General features: G+C 41.4%; 1 protein-coding gene across 3 annotated transcripts in view; it reads right to left on the reverse strand.

Annotated features, from left to right (window-relative positions):
• The window catches only part of vps50 (VPS50, EARP/GARPII complex subunit), a 95,465-nt gene that overhangs the window by 20,121 nt on the left and 56,332 nt on the right, over positions 1 to 19,012 (reverse strand). The window contains exons 17-23 of one of the 3 annotated variants that reach the window (XM_022747492.1): positions 17,090 to 17,180; positions 15,916 to 16,101; positions 13,969 to 14,087; positions 12,448 to 12,554; positions 11,231 to 11,352; positions 7,914 to 7,991; positions 7,294 to 7,374 (exon numbers count right to left, since the gene is read on the reverse strand). In XM_022747492.1, coding sequence (XP_022603213.1) covers positions 7,294 to 7,374; positions 7,914 to 7,991; positions 11,231 to 11,352; positions 12,448 to 12,554; positions 13,969 to 14,087; positions 15,916 to 16,101; positions 17,090 to 17,180 — 784 coding nt within the window. Of the gene's footprint in view, positions 1 to 7,293; positions 7,375 to 7,913; positions 7,992 to 11,230; positions 11,353 to 12,447; positions 12,555 to 13,968; positions 14,088 to 15,915; positions 16,102 to 17,089; positions 17,181 to 19,012 lie in introns of those variants that run through there. The other 2 variants (XM_022747493.1, XM_022747494.1) reach the window with 2 other exon arrangements.

The raw sequence follows: 19,012 nt of genomic DNA on the forward strand, positions 1-19,012 counted from the left end.
CACTTATATGAACACATTAACACTCATACACTGAGTCTAAATGTTCTATAACAACATCATGCTGTAAGAGGCAGAATTTGGCTCAAATTAAAAACATTTAGTTTGACTCATACTCTTGTTAATGAATTATTTTAGTGTGACAGCAGAAGTTAAACCATCCAGAAAGAAACAATAGAATGGGGATTTACACCATGTTTGAAATGTTGAAAAAAAAAAAAAAAAAAAAAATGCTAAAGAAAGAAAAGTTTTTATTTGACAGCTTTATTTTTACTTATTGTCTTCTGTATGACCCAAACATCTTCCGTTCTGTCGGCATCCATTGACACTACGGTGTTGTTAAGGTTAAACTATTCTCTTGCCGTCTTTGTTCCCTTGTCTGTTTTTGTTTGTTTTGAGCTTGTGGTGCAGATACTGCAGTCTCTCAGCCGTGCTGTAGTGGATGTGCCCTTACCATCGGGAGCTGATAAGACTTCATCGAGGATCAATAATTAATATGAAGTGTACAAAACAGAAGAGTGAGTCAGATTGCGGAAGTAATGGCTTCTTTCAGTGAGAGATATTTCTGGTGTTTACAGAGAGAACAAACACACAGAAGACGCCAGGACGAAAATGGATGGAAAGGAACAGTGGCGCTTCAAGAGACATTTCATTGCAACTGCGTTTATTTAAAGCCAAACAATAATTTGATTAGGAATTTTGGAGAGCAGCAGTGCTACCAAAGCCTTGTGCAAGAACTCCTTTACTTGCTTCTGTCAGCCTTGCTAACATCCAGTAGCAGAAAAGGAACAGCTTGCCAAAACATCAACTTCAATGTCTTTGAGGACCTTTTGTCTTTTGTATTCTGTGCACAGGCGAAAGGGAAAACAAGTTTTATTTCTGTCTGTGAGGTATTAATACGAAAGCGGTTTCCCCATGTGGACCAACAACATTGTATGAAGACATCAAGCATCAAAGCCACGGAGCTTATCTTTCCTTGTGTAATAATTAGAAATTAAGCCCTTGAATTCCCAATGAAAAGAAAACTTATAAAAATGAACGTTCAGGGAAGGATTTGAAAACAGACAAGAGCAAAGCTTTGGGTAAAACTGAAAAACAGGGATACAGCAGTAGCTTGATGACTATCAATCCCTCCTGTTTTTCTTCAAACAGATCAAAGACAAGAGGCTGAGCTATTTACTCAGCTGAAAATGATTCTTAATGAGGATAGATGGTTAAAGCAGTTGTGTATGTGTTTGTTAGGATTTAAATAAAATGATTTTCACTGTGCTTTAATGGTATTCACATGGGACATGTAATCTCCTTCCCACAATGCCTTGGGGAGAAGTGACACTAAAGCTTTGTATTGATCAGGATGAACAGTTGTTATTGGAGCAGGATTGCATGTCAACAGGGAAAAATCCAACCAGCTTCCACTTCCAGTCTCACCTTTCTGGAGCACATTGCAGATTTTGTAAAGGCTCATACTCACACTTCCAACTCAACATAACTTCCTTGCTATTTTGTTGAACAAAAAACCACCCGTGAGCTTTTCAAACAATCCCGCTTCATGTGCGGTTTGTCCTTTCGCTGGGGAAACAAGCTAAAGCTACTGGCTTCCTCAGTACACCTAAAGAAGCCATTCGGCATTGCGGACCATGGGTCTCACTTTGCTCTGATAAGTTCTCTGTTTCTCTCGAAGTGCTGAGCAAGGGCTCACCTCTGCTGGAGCATCTATTTTGTTATTGTGTTTACCCTGCATGTCAATGGGGCGTTCTGTTGGGAGAAGCTCAGTTTAGAGTAACAGCCGGAGGTAGTTTAGAGGTGGTTACAGGAAAAGTAGCAGCAGCAGACACCTGAGGAGAGATGGGAACCTCCTTTTCAGTCTCAAGTCTACTGGATCTGTCATTTGAACAGTGTGAAGTAATGTTATATACACCTACAGGGTCAACAGGAAATATTGCGTACTTGAGTGCACCAATCAGGATTCAGCTTCATTATTTGATTCAAAATGTGACAGTAATTGTCAAGTGGTTTGCTCATATTGCCAGCAGTGTTAGTCAAACTGTATCAAATCACACCCACACATAGTGTGGTTTGTGATTGTTTTGTTTTTTTTGTCTTCTTTAATAGTGAGCTGAGTACCTTTGCATTTTGGAATCAATAGACAAGACCAAAGCAAAGAACTACAGAGTGAATTCCTGCAGCCCAACAAAACAATTTTGGCTTTTGCACCTTTCAAACAATAAAAAGGGAGCTTTAACTGGCAAAACTTTGAAGTGTTGTTTCCCTGTAAAATAAATATCTAATAAATAACTAAGACCTTGATAACTCTGTGATCACCCTTGTCATGAAGGAAACTCCTAGCTGGGAGTTGAAAAGTGATCTCTCAGTTGAAGTGTCTCAATCTATCCTGATTGACTGCTTACTCCTCTCCAACCCATTCCATGGAGATTTATGGCCAAGTTGAGTGTACTGGCTGCTAGGCAATTACTGTCAAGTGGATCCTATTGCACCTCTTTGTCACTCTAATACTAGAAATTTGGTTCTCATTAGATAAATGTCAAATGGAATTAGGACTTTCATTTATTTTGTGCGACACCTCCCGACCCCTATAAACCTATCTGGAAACTTCCTTTCCCGTAGCTGCTGGTCCGCTCACCTGCTTCAGGATGACAAAATAACCAAGATAAACGAAGAAAATATCTTGCTTGAATTAGGAAAATTGAACATGAATGGCCCAAACTGAAGCACACGGTGCTGGGAAAAACAGAAATTCACAATACAAATGAAAGTATTTAAATTAAAGTGTGTAATTCTGCCGTGTTCGCCGCACCGGGACATGTGGTGAGTCATGGGCAGAAGTTGCAGACAGGAAGCTGAGTTGCTGTATCTATGGGGATCAACTGTTTCCCCATCACGGCTGAGGAGCATGACCTGCAGCTGGGCCTATCAATGAAGTGTGTGTGTGTGTGTGTGTGTGTGTGTGTGTGTGTGTGTGTGTGTGTGTGTGTGATCCGCTGAAACCCCCACAAAATGTCAATACTTGTGATATCCTGACAACTACAGCATAAAGATCTCACCATGGAGCTTAATTATGATGTATAATCCCTGTCAAATGGCAATCCCCTCTGGCTGGTCGCACCATTCACAGAGTGAGACAGCAGGCCCCAACAAAGACACCAGCCCCGACAGTGATGTGCCCTCATGAGAGACGCAGAACTAATGACTGGGTTCAGCGTGTGGTGTGTGTGTGTGTGTGTGTGTGTGTGTGTGTATGAGACAATGTAGCCAGTGTTTATGCGCGTGTGACATTAGCCAGTGCCACTCATGAGGGGCAGCGCGCCAGTGTGTGTCAGCTGCGCCAAACCAGTGTAGCAAACCACAACCACACCACATGCTTAGGGATTATCACCCTGCCACTGGGAGACGGGCAGGATGAAAAGTGTGTTGGACAGTGTTCAGTGTTGAAATTATGTACAGTAGGACGACATACCTGCGTGTGTTAGTTTGTTTGTTAAAGTTCAAATCGTAAATTCTTGGTATATGTATGTTTTCTTGTCCGTTAGTGTGTGTTTTTGTGTACGTATCTAGAGGTACCCACTGCCAGACTATTGGTGCCAACACAGAAATTACCCGACTCCTCATTCCTGTTTCAGTGCCAGGCATGAGGAAGCCTGAGCCTCACTCTGCGCTAAAGCTGCGGACCCATAAACAGGCAGATGCACACACCAACACACACACACCTAATCAACAAAATCACACAATTGTGGGTTGACTTGAGCAATTGTAAGACTCGAATCAAACAGAGAAAAAGGAAATCAAACATAATTTCCAGGTGATCTTATCTTCATGCCTGGGCCGATGGTGAACACTGAAATGGACACACATACAAACACGCCATTGTATATTCAGTCAGAAGCAGCAATAAACTATGTGGAACGATACAAGAAGTTATTTGTGCTGAGAGCTGAGAGGCATGTAATCACTGGCACACACAGCTGCGGAAGAGAAGGAGGCGATAGGAGAAACAGATAAGATGGAAGGAGGAAAAGTGAAGGAAAATAAAATGAAAGGAATGAGAGAGAAAAATGAACTGACAGAGTAAATACTAGTGGTTTATATAGTGAGAGAAGTAAAATGACTGTGAGCCAGTGGTGGCCTTCACTGGAAATGCTAACTTGTGTCAGCTCTCTTCACAATGTTGCCCGCAGCAGTGACTCAACAGCTGTCACAGCTGAACTTTCTGGCAGCGACAATATGGCCACAGATGAGGTTCATGGCATTATTCTGATATGGCACTGTCACCCAACCTGCCCCGAGCTGCATCACCAGAGGATATGAATTTTTCTAAGCAAGGATTGTAAGCAAGCTGACTCCTTTCCAGTGAAACAAGCCTCACATTCAGGTAAAGATGACATATGGCAGCGCACATGATCAAACATTATGTAACAAGTGTTTTGTGGAAAATGTTGAATATTTGAACAAGGCAATTACACCTCTGCCACTCTCAGAAGTTTCTCCCTAACCTCACAACCTGCAAACACTCTAAATGAAATATTCAAAGCCAAAGTGAGTGAACTCAAAATGAAAACTGTCAAAACCTGGCAAGCAACAGGGGTTTCAGAAAGGTAATCAAGAATACGGGAGGCAGGGAAATAGAACATAAACGAGGGGATGATCTTTTACTTTTTCCCCACGGAGCTCCCAGTTTATGCTGAAGCCACTCTGCACCTACGATGAGATGAGATGGAATCTTGCTGCTGTTCATATGGGACACTGAGTCATTACCAGCACATTGGTTTTGGAATCAAACAGTTGCGACAGCAAATCAGGGGAACAAAACCGCAAGGATTCGGCAGCTCAATTGAAATGCAGCGTGCAATTAACTTTAGAATCTGTTTACAAATGAGGTCTACCCTGCCGCAATCTCTCGAGTGTGTGGGTGTGTGTATTTGTATGCAAGTGGAAGAGTGCGTTTGTATGCTCTACGTGAATATATGTAGATTTTCACTATGGAGTGAAGTCCCTCCTAAAAAAAGAGGGATTTATAATCCATATGTCCCCACATCCAATAAAACCATTCTGGAAATGAGAGCGCTACACAAATATCAACAGGTATACACAGCCAATGTATATTAATACTTTTAGTAGAAGAGTGTGTGTACGTGTGATTTATGTGTGCAGGTCATGATGTGTAACACAGAAGAGCAGGAGAGCGAGACAGTGGTGAAAAAAACTAGGGAGTGCTTTGCTAGTTTGGAAAATAGGGCATTTTTCCAACATACGAAGATTTATCTAGATGAGCTAAACTAGTTTTGCATATGCGAAAGGACAGAATAAAAGCATTAGAGAGTAGTTACAAGCCCCCCTCTGAGATGGTCTTAATCAGGCAGCCTGAGACGGCCACAAATTGATATGATTATGTTCATCTGAGATGTGTGTGTGTGTGTGTGTGTGTGCATGCATGTGGTTTAGGTTTAGCACCGTTTTGTCTCCTGAGAGAACTCGCACTCTCTCTCACAGAAACCCACAAATGTCTCCGTACGCTGCATCACACTCTTCTGTTCTCTCTCTCGCTCTCTCTCCACCTAGTCTCTTCATTTGTCTGTCCGTGTCCATTTGATCAATTGAGCAGTTCAGAGAATAAACATATTCTCCACAGAAGGCAGCTGAGCACTGAGCTCATCAGCCGCAGCTCGTCTGACGTTTGAAAATAGCTCACAATTTAGCCAGAAAATTACTGAGGTGTAAATAGCTGCTATAGTGCCCCCCACCGGGAGAAAACATGTTGCTGCATTACACTGCTGAACACAATTGAAAGTTTTGATAATTGATCACTCTTTTCTGGGTTTTCTGACTTTTATCCATTTTCTTCCCTCTGTCCTCCTGCTTCATTTTCCCTCTTGTTTTTTCCTTTTCCTCAGGTCACCCCTGCATCGCTCAGCTATGAACATTACAGCCAAGTAGCTAGCACTGCTAAAATGCCATTATGCTACACTGTCAAATAAATGCTTTAAAAAAGCGCTTTGGATGGTGTGTGGTTGCTACTGTGGAAAACTGCTGATTATATCTACGTGCAAAGGCAACAATTCAGTTCCATTCACCTCGATTTATATTCTAATGCGTTCTACATTAATGTTAATGGTTGCCGTGACAGCTTGTCATTAGGTTGTTATTGGCAGTAACAGCTGACAACCCCCGATAATATATGCACACTGTAAACTCTGATCATAGCACAGCCCAAATCCATGATCAAGTTAATGCCAGATCTTTTCTAAAAGTCAAAACAGAAGTCAGAACCAGAAACAAAAAATTTCTAACTTTAACAGAGAGTCCCACAGCCTGGCGTGATGTGAATGTACAAATGAAATTAGAAAGGATATTCAAGAGAGAGAGACAGACTGACAAAAATATCCACCAGTCCTTAGAAAATAAAAAATGAAACATTATTCAGGATCTCACCATGGGAAAAAGTACATTTTCTTTTTCATTTTCAGAGGAGATGGAGTACTGTGAGTCACAACTTGTGACATATGATAAAAATCGAATATAATGCATAAGTAATGGTGATCTCTTTGCACTTAAAATACCTCATTCGTAAATAAATGATTACATTTTTAAATGAATAAAGAGGTCTGTTGATTCTTAGCATTCACATTTGAATTCACTAAAATATGACTTCAGTGAGCCATTCATTCCCACTTCTACCATAATTAGACTCATGGGACACAACTTATTGTTTTTTCTCACTAAAAATATTAAAGAAAAACACGACAAAATATCAACAGAATTTCATATTTGTCTCCAGGGGAGCAACACTTCAGTGGCAGATTAAAATCCAAGTCTGGTTTCTCTCAACACACGCCAAGAAGGCTGTTTAATATGGAGACGAATGAAAGGCAGAAGTGAGAGATAACAGTAGTATCATCATATAACAGAGAGGAGACACATTGTAGGCTGATACACTATCAGCCTAAAAAGTGAGAGTGTGGACTGGACCAGACTAATTGTCTCTATGTAGTATTACAGAAGGGAGCAGTGATTGAGGGCCCTAATGGAGTAACACACACATCCACCCTGCTGGGGCCACTTAAACAAAAGGAGGTGTGTGAATGTGTGAGCGACCACTGGCCAGATAATGACGACCCATAATGCATTTTCTGCTGACACGTGCTTTGGGCTCTCTCAACAATAAGACCACACATGTGGATGATGGATGGAGTGGATGGACATAAAAACAGGGGGAGAGGCATAAAGAGGAGAGATGAACATAAGGACGTGAAGGGAGGAGGTTGAAGTTACAGCCAGTCTTACCATGTCAATGAGGCTCTCCTGGATCCGGTTCAGTGTGGTTCTCAGTCTGCTGCTGATAAGGCCCAGACCCGATGACTCATACTGTAGAATACACACACATAAACACACACACACACACACACAGTTAGTGTCTGCACCGTGCACACGCATCTACCTCTATGAGAACAGAGTGTGACAGCAACCACGCACGCACAGGCACACACACGCACGCACGCACACACGCACGGCTACACCTGCTCTCATCTCACGAGACAAGAGAATCTTTACTTTCTGCTTCTAGCCGACTCTCATCCAAAAGAGGGTGGAGCAACTGGGAGGAACAGACATCAGTGTCAGACAATCACACCGGCTACAGCAGATGAGAGACGAGAGGTAAAAGAGGAGTGTGGAGAGGGTGAAAGCTCAAAAGCTCAAACTCAACATCTAAATGCCTCTGAAATCAATTTCAGATGTGCTTGATGTCACTCCAAGGAAGCAAATCACACACAGCTTAAGAGCTTCAAATCAACCACAATCAGCCAACCAAACTACCAGTCAACCAAGTGTTGATTAGTAGTTTGGACTCAAAAAGCGAGTACGACCCTGTGCATAGGTCAAAACACTTCTGGGTCTACTCTTACCAAACAAGCAGGGCCCACCACCGAGGCAGGACCCACCTCTCTGCCACTACGAGTTGACAAAGACGGGCTTGGGACAGGCTATGGATGGAAAAGCAGGCAGGAAAAAGAAGAAGCAAAAGTTCAAATTAAAAAACAAACAATGTTGAGAAAGTCTTACAGAATTCAAAAAAATGCATAGAGAAAGAAGCAAACAAAGGAACAGAATTAGATTTATGGAAGTAACGGATAGAATTAATCTTGTACAAGTATTCTTTTCTCACATTTAAATGGTCTTTAATTGCAGAACCACAGATAGACTATAACTGATCAGAAACTGCTGATCAGCCAGGTGTGGTAAGGAAATATCCAAATATCGTTGAACCTTGTTACTAGGAAACAATGTACTTCTTGTTGTGTAGTGTCCGGTGGTGTCCACACACTAATTTGCACTGACACTTTTTTTCAGATGCACCATGAACTTGCTACTGATCGAGATATTTATGACAGAACGTGACCAATCCTAAGGTTATATAAAATGGTCCATTCAAAATCAGCAGTCAAATTGACGCTTAATTAAATTAAAAAAAAAAAAAAAGACAAGGAAACAATATGTGCTTCAGTCTATGTCCATGTGACATGTAGAGGTCCACTACTCACTGTGAACTGTACAGGTGTGCACATGGTAAAATGGTAAAACAATATAGTTGACAAATAAACACGTTAAAGGGGCATTCCACGGATTTTGTATGTGAAGTTCAGTTTACTTATCACAAGAAGTACCACACAGCCTGTGGAAAAGAAACAAAAAACAAAAACAAAATGTCATCAAGGTTATGTAAACAAATATGCAATTTCAATGCATTGTGGGAAATTTTATCAACCCTATTTGGAGCATTTAAACCATAATAGATGTTTTGACCACCGTTTTAAAATCTGTTTCTTTTGTGTCCTCAAACTTTGAAGAAGTGCCCCCTCAGTTACCTGGCCTAAACAGCTTTGCATTAGAGGAGGAAATTTCAAGTCCAGCTCTTGGCCATCAGTGAAGAATCAGTATGTGAGATAAGAGTCTTAAATCAGCCTTGTTCAATTATCTAAAAGAAGACAGAATGCATTTGCGAGGGTGTGGGGGGGGTTTTATCATAGGTCATCGGTGACTCTGTCGGTATAAACACTCTGACTTGCACATGTGCATGCAAGATGAATAGCACCCAGTGTGAAGACCTGTCTGTGGGAGTCAGGAGTCGAGAATAAAAATTATTGCTCATATTTCAGAGAAGTCATTTGTTCAAGTGTCACATACTTTCCTGACTCTCTTTTTCTCCCTCTGCAGGTCTGTCTCAGCACCTGTTTCCTTCTTCTCTGTTTTGGTAGCCAGTCCCTCTCCTCCCCTCTCTCTGCCATCATATTGCAAAACAGAGCGACGCGGTACGTACTCATCCATCTTTATCTTTCGTGCATCCTTCAATTCACATCTCTCTGTCTTGCCGCTTTTTTTTCCCCCCTCACTATATCCTTCTTCTGTCTCTTCCTAGACAAGACACTCCAAGTTATTCCCACGGGGCACAGCTTTTTGAAACATAAATCACTTTTCCAAAAATGGGTTTGCAAACCTGCCTCTCCCAATACCAACAGTCGAAAGCCTGTTTATCAATGGTGATGGAGAATCTGGGAGCACGCCACATATTGCATCGCATTTTTATGTGTGACAGAGTCAGTAGTGCAGCTCGACTTGACAGGGCCAATATACACAGATAATGGGGGTATTTACCCTTTTGAATATTAATGACAACCATTACTCTGCACATAGAGAAGTCAAGCAGTCCATCTTGATTCCAGCGCTGTAAAGAGAAGCGGAGCCTAGGTCAAAATACCAGCATATGTGCAAAGTATTCTCTAGCAGCTTTTTAAAGATTCATGGGGACATTAGCATTTTAGTGTAGGTGCCTCTCTGAGTGAGGCCATTAATGAAATGGGTGGGTTCATGAAGTGATACTTAATGAGGACTAGTGGTACAGAGGGAAAAAAGAGAAAGTGAGAGTTTCAGAGAGATGAAGACAAAGAGATAGAGAGCGGCATGGGGGTAGTGAGAGAAAAAAAGTGCAAGGGATAAAAAGAGCAGCGATGCCATGTGGAAGGAACAGAGCATACAAGATTAAAGACATGGGAGAAAAGATGAAAATGAAGATGGGAGGAAAGGAGCAGGCTCATCTGAGAAAAATGACATACAGCACATGTGTAAAGGAAAAGAGAGATTAAGACAAGGAAGACAGTGTCATGGAGAAGGACTGATACGAATAAAGGCATGAAGAATGTGATAGAAACACACTCAAATACTGTTCATAGGCACTCAGTGGTCAAATGGAGGCACATGAGAAAAAAAAACACCTCCTGACAAGCTGACAACATGCAACCAGTGTGCCCCCCCCCCGTGACACACACACACACAAACACACCAATAATCTGTACTGGAGCGGCCCCCGCAGAGCGTTTATCCTTTTCATCTCTTCCCACCTCGATGGGACAGAAGTCATTTTGTTGCTATCATTACCACTTCCCTGAGGGCGATGGTGACACAAATGCTGTTTTCTTTCTTTGTGAGGCACAGTATAAATGACATGATAGTCTTTAGATGGAGTGGGGGAGACTGGGCTCACAGACTGTAACCTATCGCTCAGCTGGAATTTTTTCTTGTGAGACAGACAGCGATGAGAAAAGATGGAAACAGCAGTTATCCCCTGTCTCGCTGTACATGATCTATCAAACATTAAAAATGGCAAAATCCATCTTTAGATACAATAAATACAGGCAATTTTCTTAAAGCATCATAACACCGTTGCAGCAGAAGTAATTTTAAGTAGCTTTTATAGTAGTATAAGTAGTTACATTCACTTCAGAGGAAAAAAACAAAAACAAACAAGAAACAAACTTAAACTGGGGATGTTGTGGTGCATTGCTGGCACCTTAAACCTTTATGCCATGTGTTGTTATATAAACACACACACATACACACTGGCAGCACCTTGACGTTTGTAGTCTGACTGGTAGTTCTGTCTGTACAATGTGTGTGCTGGTGTGTTAACTGATGCACATCAAATGACGTGATCAGTTTGTGGTGAACTCAAGGTTATAAGTTCAGTGTATTGTACAGTGTGGTAACCATGGACACAGTCACACATGTAAAAAGTGACAGTGGTTGACATTAGAACAGGCCAAATGGGTTCAGTCACAAGGTTTTGTTGGAGGTCTAGTACATTCAATGTACTGTGAGTGTGTGTTTTGCCTCTCAGTATTATTGCTCTTGTGCAATCAAACAGCCGAATTGATCAGAAATACTGTACCATGTCATTGCGTCCAAAGAAGGTGTATACAGCGTACAGGTAGTAGTCAAAGAGCTGTGACACACAGTGGATGACGTCAAAGGCGATCGGCTTCAGGATGTTCATCATCTGCATGTACTTTCCTGTACGGAGAGGACACAAACCAGAAGTTACCAGAAATATGGGTTTGTTGGACAAGCTCTATGTGTCCCCGATTGTATAGCAGAGTGTGACAGATTCGGTGAAATATCAGTTTACAATGAATGAAATGGTTCTGTTCTTAAGTAAATCTAGAGTAAGTAATACTAGCGGAGCAGTGGAACTACATCCTTTAGGGAGGAACTTTACTTGGAACACACTGCATTTACATACACTTGAGGGCAAGGATTTCATTTAACAGGAAGGTAATAAAAGAAATAAGTGCAGAGGTTCAGGGGTGTAACAAGGTTACCACTGACTCAGAACTGATGATTGGAGGAAAAAAAAGAGAAAATAAACTCAATCTAGCTGGTTATTTCTCCAACACTCCCATTTTTCACGCCCTTTCTCCTGAATTCTGCACGAGGACCCAGGGAGCGATCTAACTCCATCAAAGAGCAGCACAGACTGAATTAGAAGTGACTGCTTGGAATAAAACTTTTCTTTTTTTTCACATCGCTCTAAATCGATATTACCTATTGTGTGACCAAAAACAAACAAACTGTTATTTCATTTTGTCCTGTAGGTGCAGGAAACGGTTCGATGTATGAACAGAGGAGGGACAAACATTTCTTCTGAAAACTTGTAGTAACCAGAAATCTTTTGTAATGCTAAGAATCTGTATCAGCCTGAGCTATTACATGAATTCATATAATAAAAGTTTTATTCAGCCACAGGACCACTCAGGAAAGGTAACTGCCTACTCTTATTCCGCTTCACGCATGAAAATCACATCAAGGGGGTCACATCACTAAAGGGCACGGTCTTCCAACGATGGGACCCGGTGTCCTAACAGCCATGTCACCAAGACGTGTCAGCACCTCTTTGGAAACTAAAGGTCAGCGCTCAGGGCGAGGGCTAACCATTATTAGTGCAGCTCAGTCACACCTGAGCATGTCGGCCACAATGAGCTGTTAGCTTAATTGGTGAATAAATGGAAATCTCAGCAGGCCAGAGATCGACACCCACTGTGGCTGTGAGTCTGGGCCACTCTCAAGGAGAGGTAAGTGGTGGAGTGTGTATGTGTGTGTAGGACTCACCAACAAGCCGGATGACGTTGAGGGTGGTGTTGGTGAGGATTGGTGCATTGGTTTTGTTGAGGTTGTAGTCAGACTTTTTCTTGCTTCTTATGGTCTCGCGGGACACACTGATGTGTTCAGGAGGAGGGGTGATGGGGTGAAAGAGAAAGTAGGGCAGAAACATGAGAATAAGAAAGACCCAGTAATATGTGTTAACATCACTAATCCTCTACAACGATCGCATAGGTTCAAAACCTTAGTGCGGGTCAAACTCTTGTAATTGATCAATCAGAACTCATTAGACAATGCAGGAGACATAGAAAGACCCCGGTGGTAAAGTCTATGAACTGGTGATCCTGCAGTACCAGACCCCTGACACTGATCATTGAGCCATATTATCCGGCAATCATTACATGGGCTGTGTAATTTCTGGATGTGATCATGCGACCCATCCAATAATTAACTGTTAGTGGTTCCTGCTTATAAAAGTAGGAAATTAGCATTTTAGTGACTATAGGCTAATGTCTGGAAATGTGGTGAGAGCTAAAGCAAAAATATCAAGCATGTCAGACCTGTGAAATAATGAGCCGACACTGAGCACAAACATCACATAGCATTAATAAGTCACTGCACATTACATGACAGGAAATGATCGTTATAATTATGCCTCTGTAATGGGGAGCTACTGAATAAGTAATAGTATTATGTTTCTTGTTTCTCGTACATCAATCTGGTGTAAAACTTGACGTCAGCTCTCAGATATGAATAAATACACCTACACATGCACAATCTTAGATTCTCAGTAACTCTCTCCACCACATGCACATAAAGCACAGTAGGTTTATTGAAGGAGATACACCAAACTGAACACAGGTGGTTCTAAAATTCATAACTCCAATATGCTGCATCAAAATCATCCAAATTTATGTGGTTATTTATGACGCCCACCACATCAATTTGAGAGGATGACCTAATAATTACAGCTATACCATGCGAAGATTGTTCGCATAAATCATACTAAGATTTTAACACTGATGATAAGATAACATATTTTTCCTCAATAGCATTCAAATTTCTCTTTCAAATGAAAATAAATCCTTTTACACGCGGTGCACAGGAGCACATGATTGCCCCCGCAGTTATTAAACAGCGACTAGTCTTTCAATCATGTGGGCGGGGGTGGGAAGAAATTTTCATGGGTAGACAAAAAGCTTCTATAAAGCTTTTTGTCTACCCATGAAAATTTCTCTTTCTTCCCACCCCCGCCCACACTTACTTAGCAGGGTAAGGCAGAGGTGAGCTAAAATCATCATTGCTAAATGCATATAAAGTGGGGTAATGTGTGACTTCACATCCTTTTAGAACCTCTTTAAAAGATTATTTTATTTTGTGTGTGTGAATAATGTGAAATGTTTATTTTCTTTCAGAAATCTGAAGCGGAGTAGAAATGATGGACACCTGGATATACCACGGGACTTCACTTGTCATCCGCTGAGCCGTGCGCCTACAGAGAGGTCTAAAATAATCTGACTTGGAACTGACCTCTTAAGAGGGGCGTCACCCGTCTGCTCGTCCACGTAGTCCTGCTTGAGCTCCTCAGGAACATCACTGTCGCTGTCGTAATCCTGATACACACTCTTCTCCAGCTCATCCGACTCATACTTGAGAAAAAGGGAAGAGAAAGATCAGACGGAGGTCACGCTAAAAATGGCGGTCAAAGCACCAGTGCAAAGAAGAAATACAGTAGAGATGAGGGGAAGAAAAGGGACAAAAACAAGTCAAATGTTGTTATAACATGCTGTGAAACTTTCATAACACATCACCAGTTGTGGGAGATAAGTGTGAAAAAGATTTGATGCCATGGGTAAATTGTGTCACTGCTGTTGATCAGATAACACACTACGATGAAAGATCACAAAGATTTTAAAATAACACAAAATACAAACTGGCTACTCAAAAAGAGAACCATGCGATTAAAACATTTAAAAGTTGATTAACAAAAAAAAAAAAAAATTACACCCGCATCTTTTAGCTCTGATGAGTGCAAAACCATGAAACCACTCGCTTGAGGGATAAAAGCAGAAAATTCATTCACCTCTCAGAGGAGAGTTCAGGTAAAGCCCTGAAATAAGACAATATTTTCTTTGTCCTTATGTGCAAGTTGAGGCAACACAACAGCCATATAGAAAGGATTACAAGCTTAAGAGCGAGCCAAGCTAGGCCCTTGGTAAGCCCCATATTGTAGATAGTGCAATATTGGTTTTGATGTTGAGCCTGAGAGGAAAACATATCCATATAAAAAAGTGGGCGATGTGTCAGGTGTCGCTGCACCTGTGTCAGACTTAAAGTTTGCCTCAAGGAACAAGAGGACTACTGACACTGCTAACAGCACCTTGCTAGTGAACATACACTGATTCTCCTGCTCCTTTTTATCCACACAGCAGTAGCCACTGTTTGGTTGCCGTTTTACTATAATGATAAATGCAGTGGCCATTGTGCTTTTATATTTGCAGAAGCGCTTAGTTTGTGTGTCGGTTGGTGGATGATATAAAAACCCAACGCTCTCCCCAATTCAAGCATAGCTGGTCTTACAAAGCATACTGATAGATGTATAGTGAGACAGTTTCGCTTCTCTGTTAATTATGTATGGTGCCAAAGTGGTAGGCCTGATAGTTTCACTGGGCAACACAGACTGCCTGCAAAACTGAAAGGCACCATACTTTTACATGTCTTTTCAGATAAAGTGCTGCCTATTTATATTTAATACAAAACACAGAGTGGAAAATTAGGAAATAAAAAGGTTTCCAATACTGGAGGGCTGGATACTAAATCCGACACTAAAATAGCATACTAGGGAGTATTGCTTTCCTGGGGAAGATTATTGAATCCTGAAGGATGAAGAGCAAGAAGAATCATAAAAAATGACTACATGACAAAGATGCCAAATTATTACATTCAGCTCTACTCTCAGTGTTTAAACATTGGCCCTACGCTGGAGCTTCCTACAGATTTGCTATTTGACAGCTTATACGACATATCAGACGATTTATCAAAGTGCTTTAATAATCATGGCAGGTTCTGCACTGCTGGCCCTGCGCTGTTAATAAAAGTTTGTTAGGGCCCTGCTGATGACAGCTTGAGGGCCGCTGTAAACCACTTAATGACCCACAGTGATTACGCCCCAATTAATCAACTTGTCTCTTTATCAACTTGTTTGGTGTTTTACCTCAATAGGTGGCCTTGCTAATTGGACATACTTATGTACGCAGTTGAACAGTATCCAACTGCTGGCAATGAAAAACTTCCATCAGCAGCTGCATCAGCAGATATGACAGCAACTATGAGTTAAAACAACTATTCATAATTGTTTTCATAGGGCAATGAACATTTCACACTAATACAATGATAAATGAATGATGATCTAAACCATTAAGAAAGCATTAATTGGAAGCATGTGTTTTTGTGCAACTGCCCTTCTATGGCACTTACCCCGTTAGATGCCAGCACATCCTCCGTCTCCTCCTCTTTGTGCTCGATGTGCATCTCGAATGGGTTTCCCTCCTGAAGGTACTGCTGGAACAGAGACAGCTCCTCCTGGGCCAGGGTGGACGAGGTCACGGCCTGTCTGCTCGGGGAGACGGATGGAGAGCGACACTGGCCCATGAACTTAAACTCCTGGTTTGGAGAAGATGGGACAGAGATACACTTTGAAAGACAACAGATGTAGGTTTGTGTTTGGTGAAGATGAGACAGAAAAGACAAGAAATGGAGAAAAAGAGGTTTTGTATTTAATTTAAAATAATTGTATTGATAATAATTTAATAATATTAGAACTTCTAGGTTCTATCAACCATACAATCTCACAAAAAGTTTACAATTTAGAATATACAGTCACAACATGAGCTTTGTCCTGAAGGGATGTGTGTAACAAACCGCTGCACATTTTAGCAAGTTTAAATAATCTTGTAAGAACGGCCGCGCAATGCACTGCCTGTGTACCATTAAGTAATGTAGACATTCTCACGCCAGTGAGTTTATTCCAAAGATTCATTTGCATGTTTGTTGCACATGTACCCGAGCAAGACGACATGAAGGGGAAAACAAGATGTAAGAAAATGAAAAAGATAAAAAACTTTGAATTAAGTCCATTTATCTTTCTGACATTTCTTCATGTCCATTTATCATTTCTGCTTCAGTGTGAAGTGAGCTGAACATGTTGTGAGCACAATGATCTTTTCTTTGAGTTGGTTACACTATATATCCAATACATTTTGGTGCTGGTCGTACATGATCCCCATTGGGCTCTGATGTTTACGTTTTTATTTTTTAACTGTTGCTCATGAGAGCGGGAAATAAAGCCCTCAAACATACACGCCACAAGGGACAGCAACCGTTTTATCTTCATCTATGTTACATAATGTGCAGTGAACCGCAATCTTCCTATCTTGATACACAAGCTGAGACACCCTCACACCCACACACAGAAATCATTGAGCAGAATCCTACACGTTTCATATCCTTATGCAAATTTCACAGTGGGGTTGGGGGGTGTGTGTGTGTGTGTGTGTGGGGGGGGGGGGGGGCGCAGTGAATGACGGAGTGTGGAATAAATGAAAGCCACCATGCTTCGCTTCCCCGCCTCAGTGATGTGATTGTAACTCACATGGAGCTGGGCGATGTTAAAGTTAGACTTGACAGGACACAGTTCCCATGTCTCATTTTCCAGAAACATCCTTAGCTCTTCCAGTCGTGCCCTGAGAGTAGAAAAAAAAACAAGAAGTAGAATACAAGAAGTCAACATTTGTGCGTTAATGACCTCATGCCATTTCGTATATTTAACCAGCTCCCATGGTCTGAGAGGCCAGATTAAATGTGCTGACATAAACACAGTCTGCAAAGGTCACTGATGCGAAATGAAAAGGAAGACGTGTGTTAGTGTGTGTGTTAGTGTGTGTGTGTACGCACGTCACTTTGTGTTTGGCGCGCACGTGTGTGTGTGTGTGTGTGTGTGTGTGTGTGTGTGTGTGTGTGTGTGTGTGTGTGTGAGTCGTGTGTGAGGACACGTTTCCATGTTAACTATGATCACAGCTCAAGACAGCCACCCTGGTGCTCACCCGCGAGGTCAATATGAGGTCTTTCTGTGTGAAATGTCAGAGCAGTGTTGACTTCAAACACTGCACCACCCCCTGTTACTTGTCTTAAAGTTGTTTGAAGTATGAGAGGTGATAGAAAGTGGAACACAAGAGGGACAGGGAAAACTTGTGGTTGACTTCAACATACAGTAGCATATTAAATGACCTATATTTAACCAACACTGGCTCAGTTTTCCTACAGCTATATTTCTGAAATATAAAGCACTGAGAATTAAAGGACATCAAAATAAAACATCCCTCAGAGAAAATGATTTAGGAAAAAATAATTGATTTATCGCTGAATGCCTCTGCCACTCAGACTAGTTTCTGGTTACATTCCTGTTTATCCAGAATCATGTAAAATATTAACCATTCGTGTGAAATTCTGTCATAATTGCTGTGTTAATTCTTGAGTTATGGCTAAAAACATAGTTTGTGCGGTCACAGTGACTTTGACCTTTGACCACCAAAATCTAATCAGTTCCATGTAGAGTGGAAATTTGTACAAAATGAGAAGGGATTCCCTTGAAGAGTTACAAAGATATTGTGTTCACAAGGCCAAAACCATGTTTCAATCAGAACATGGCTACAAATCAACCAATCAGAATACAACTACAGACTGACCTATCAGAATACGACAAACCAACCAACTAATCAGAAAAGGGCTAAAAACAAATTAGGACACAAACAAACCAATGTACCAGAATACGGCTACAAACCTGATATATTACATTCAAAAGGCCTAAATCGTGTTTTGCGAGGTCACTGTGACCTTGACCTTTGACCTAACCAAAACCTAATGTTTGTGCAAAAAATTAGATACCATATTTATCATGTCTGAGCCCTGACGGTTTCACTCTGTCGTTTCCACCCGCAGGCCAACAATACACCCGCCCGATGATAGAGCGTGTCACTGCAGGCAGCTGACAGACAAATCCAGGCATCAGCGAGTCAAAGTTCACTGATGGGTAATCTGTTTGGGAATGACACCCAGCTGGAAAATTAATCAAACCTAATGTGAAAATGATGCACACTGGAAGCCTCCTGGCCAGCAGTGCAAATGTGTGTGTATGTCAGAGTGTGTGTGGAGGGGTTAATAATAATGCTGCTGTATGTCCACCTCTTCTTCTTCTTCTCTCTGTGGGTCTGTCACCTCTTACTGTCTTTTTCAATTCCGATTACAATTTCACACTGAGATCACCTCCATCTTATCACCTGTGATTTAAAGATGTATCCCATCATGCCTCTGTGTCTCACTGCTTTGCCATCCTTTGTCATAAAGATGAAGCGTATTATACTGTAGCTTTCTGATATTTAAGCATCTTATCAATGATTCTTGACAGGTAATCACAATCACCGTTCAATGCAAATTACCTCTGATGTTGTGGCGCTGTCTTGTGTAAAGGTATGCATATTCATTTGGTTGGCAGGTGGGGGGGTACGTAATCAAGATG

The sequence above is a fragment of the Seriola dumerili genome, unplaced genomic scaffold (assembly GCF_002260705.1).
Source record: "Seriola dumerili isolate Sdu_G_001 unplaced genomic scaffold, Sdu_1.0 BDQW01000110.1, whole genome shotgun sequence".
NCBI classification, from domain to species: domain Eukaryota; kingdom Metazoa; phylum Chordata; class Actinopteri; order Carangiformes; family Carangidae; genus Seriola; species Seriola dumerili.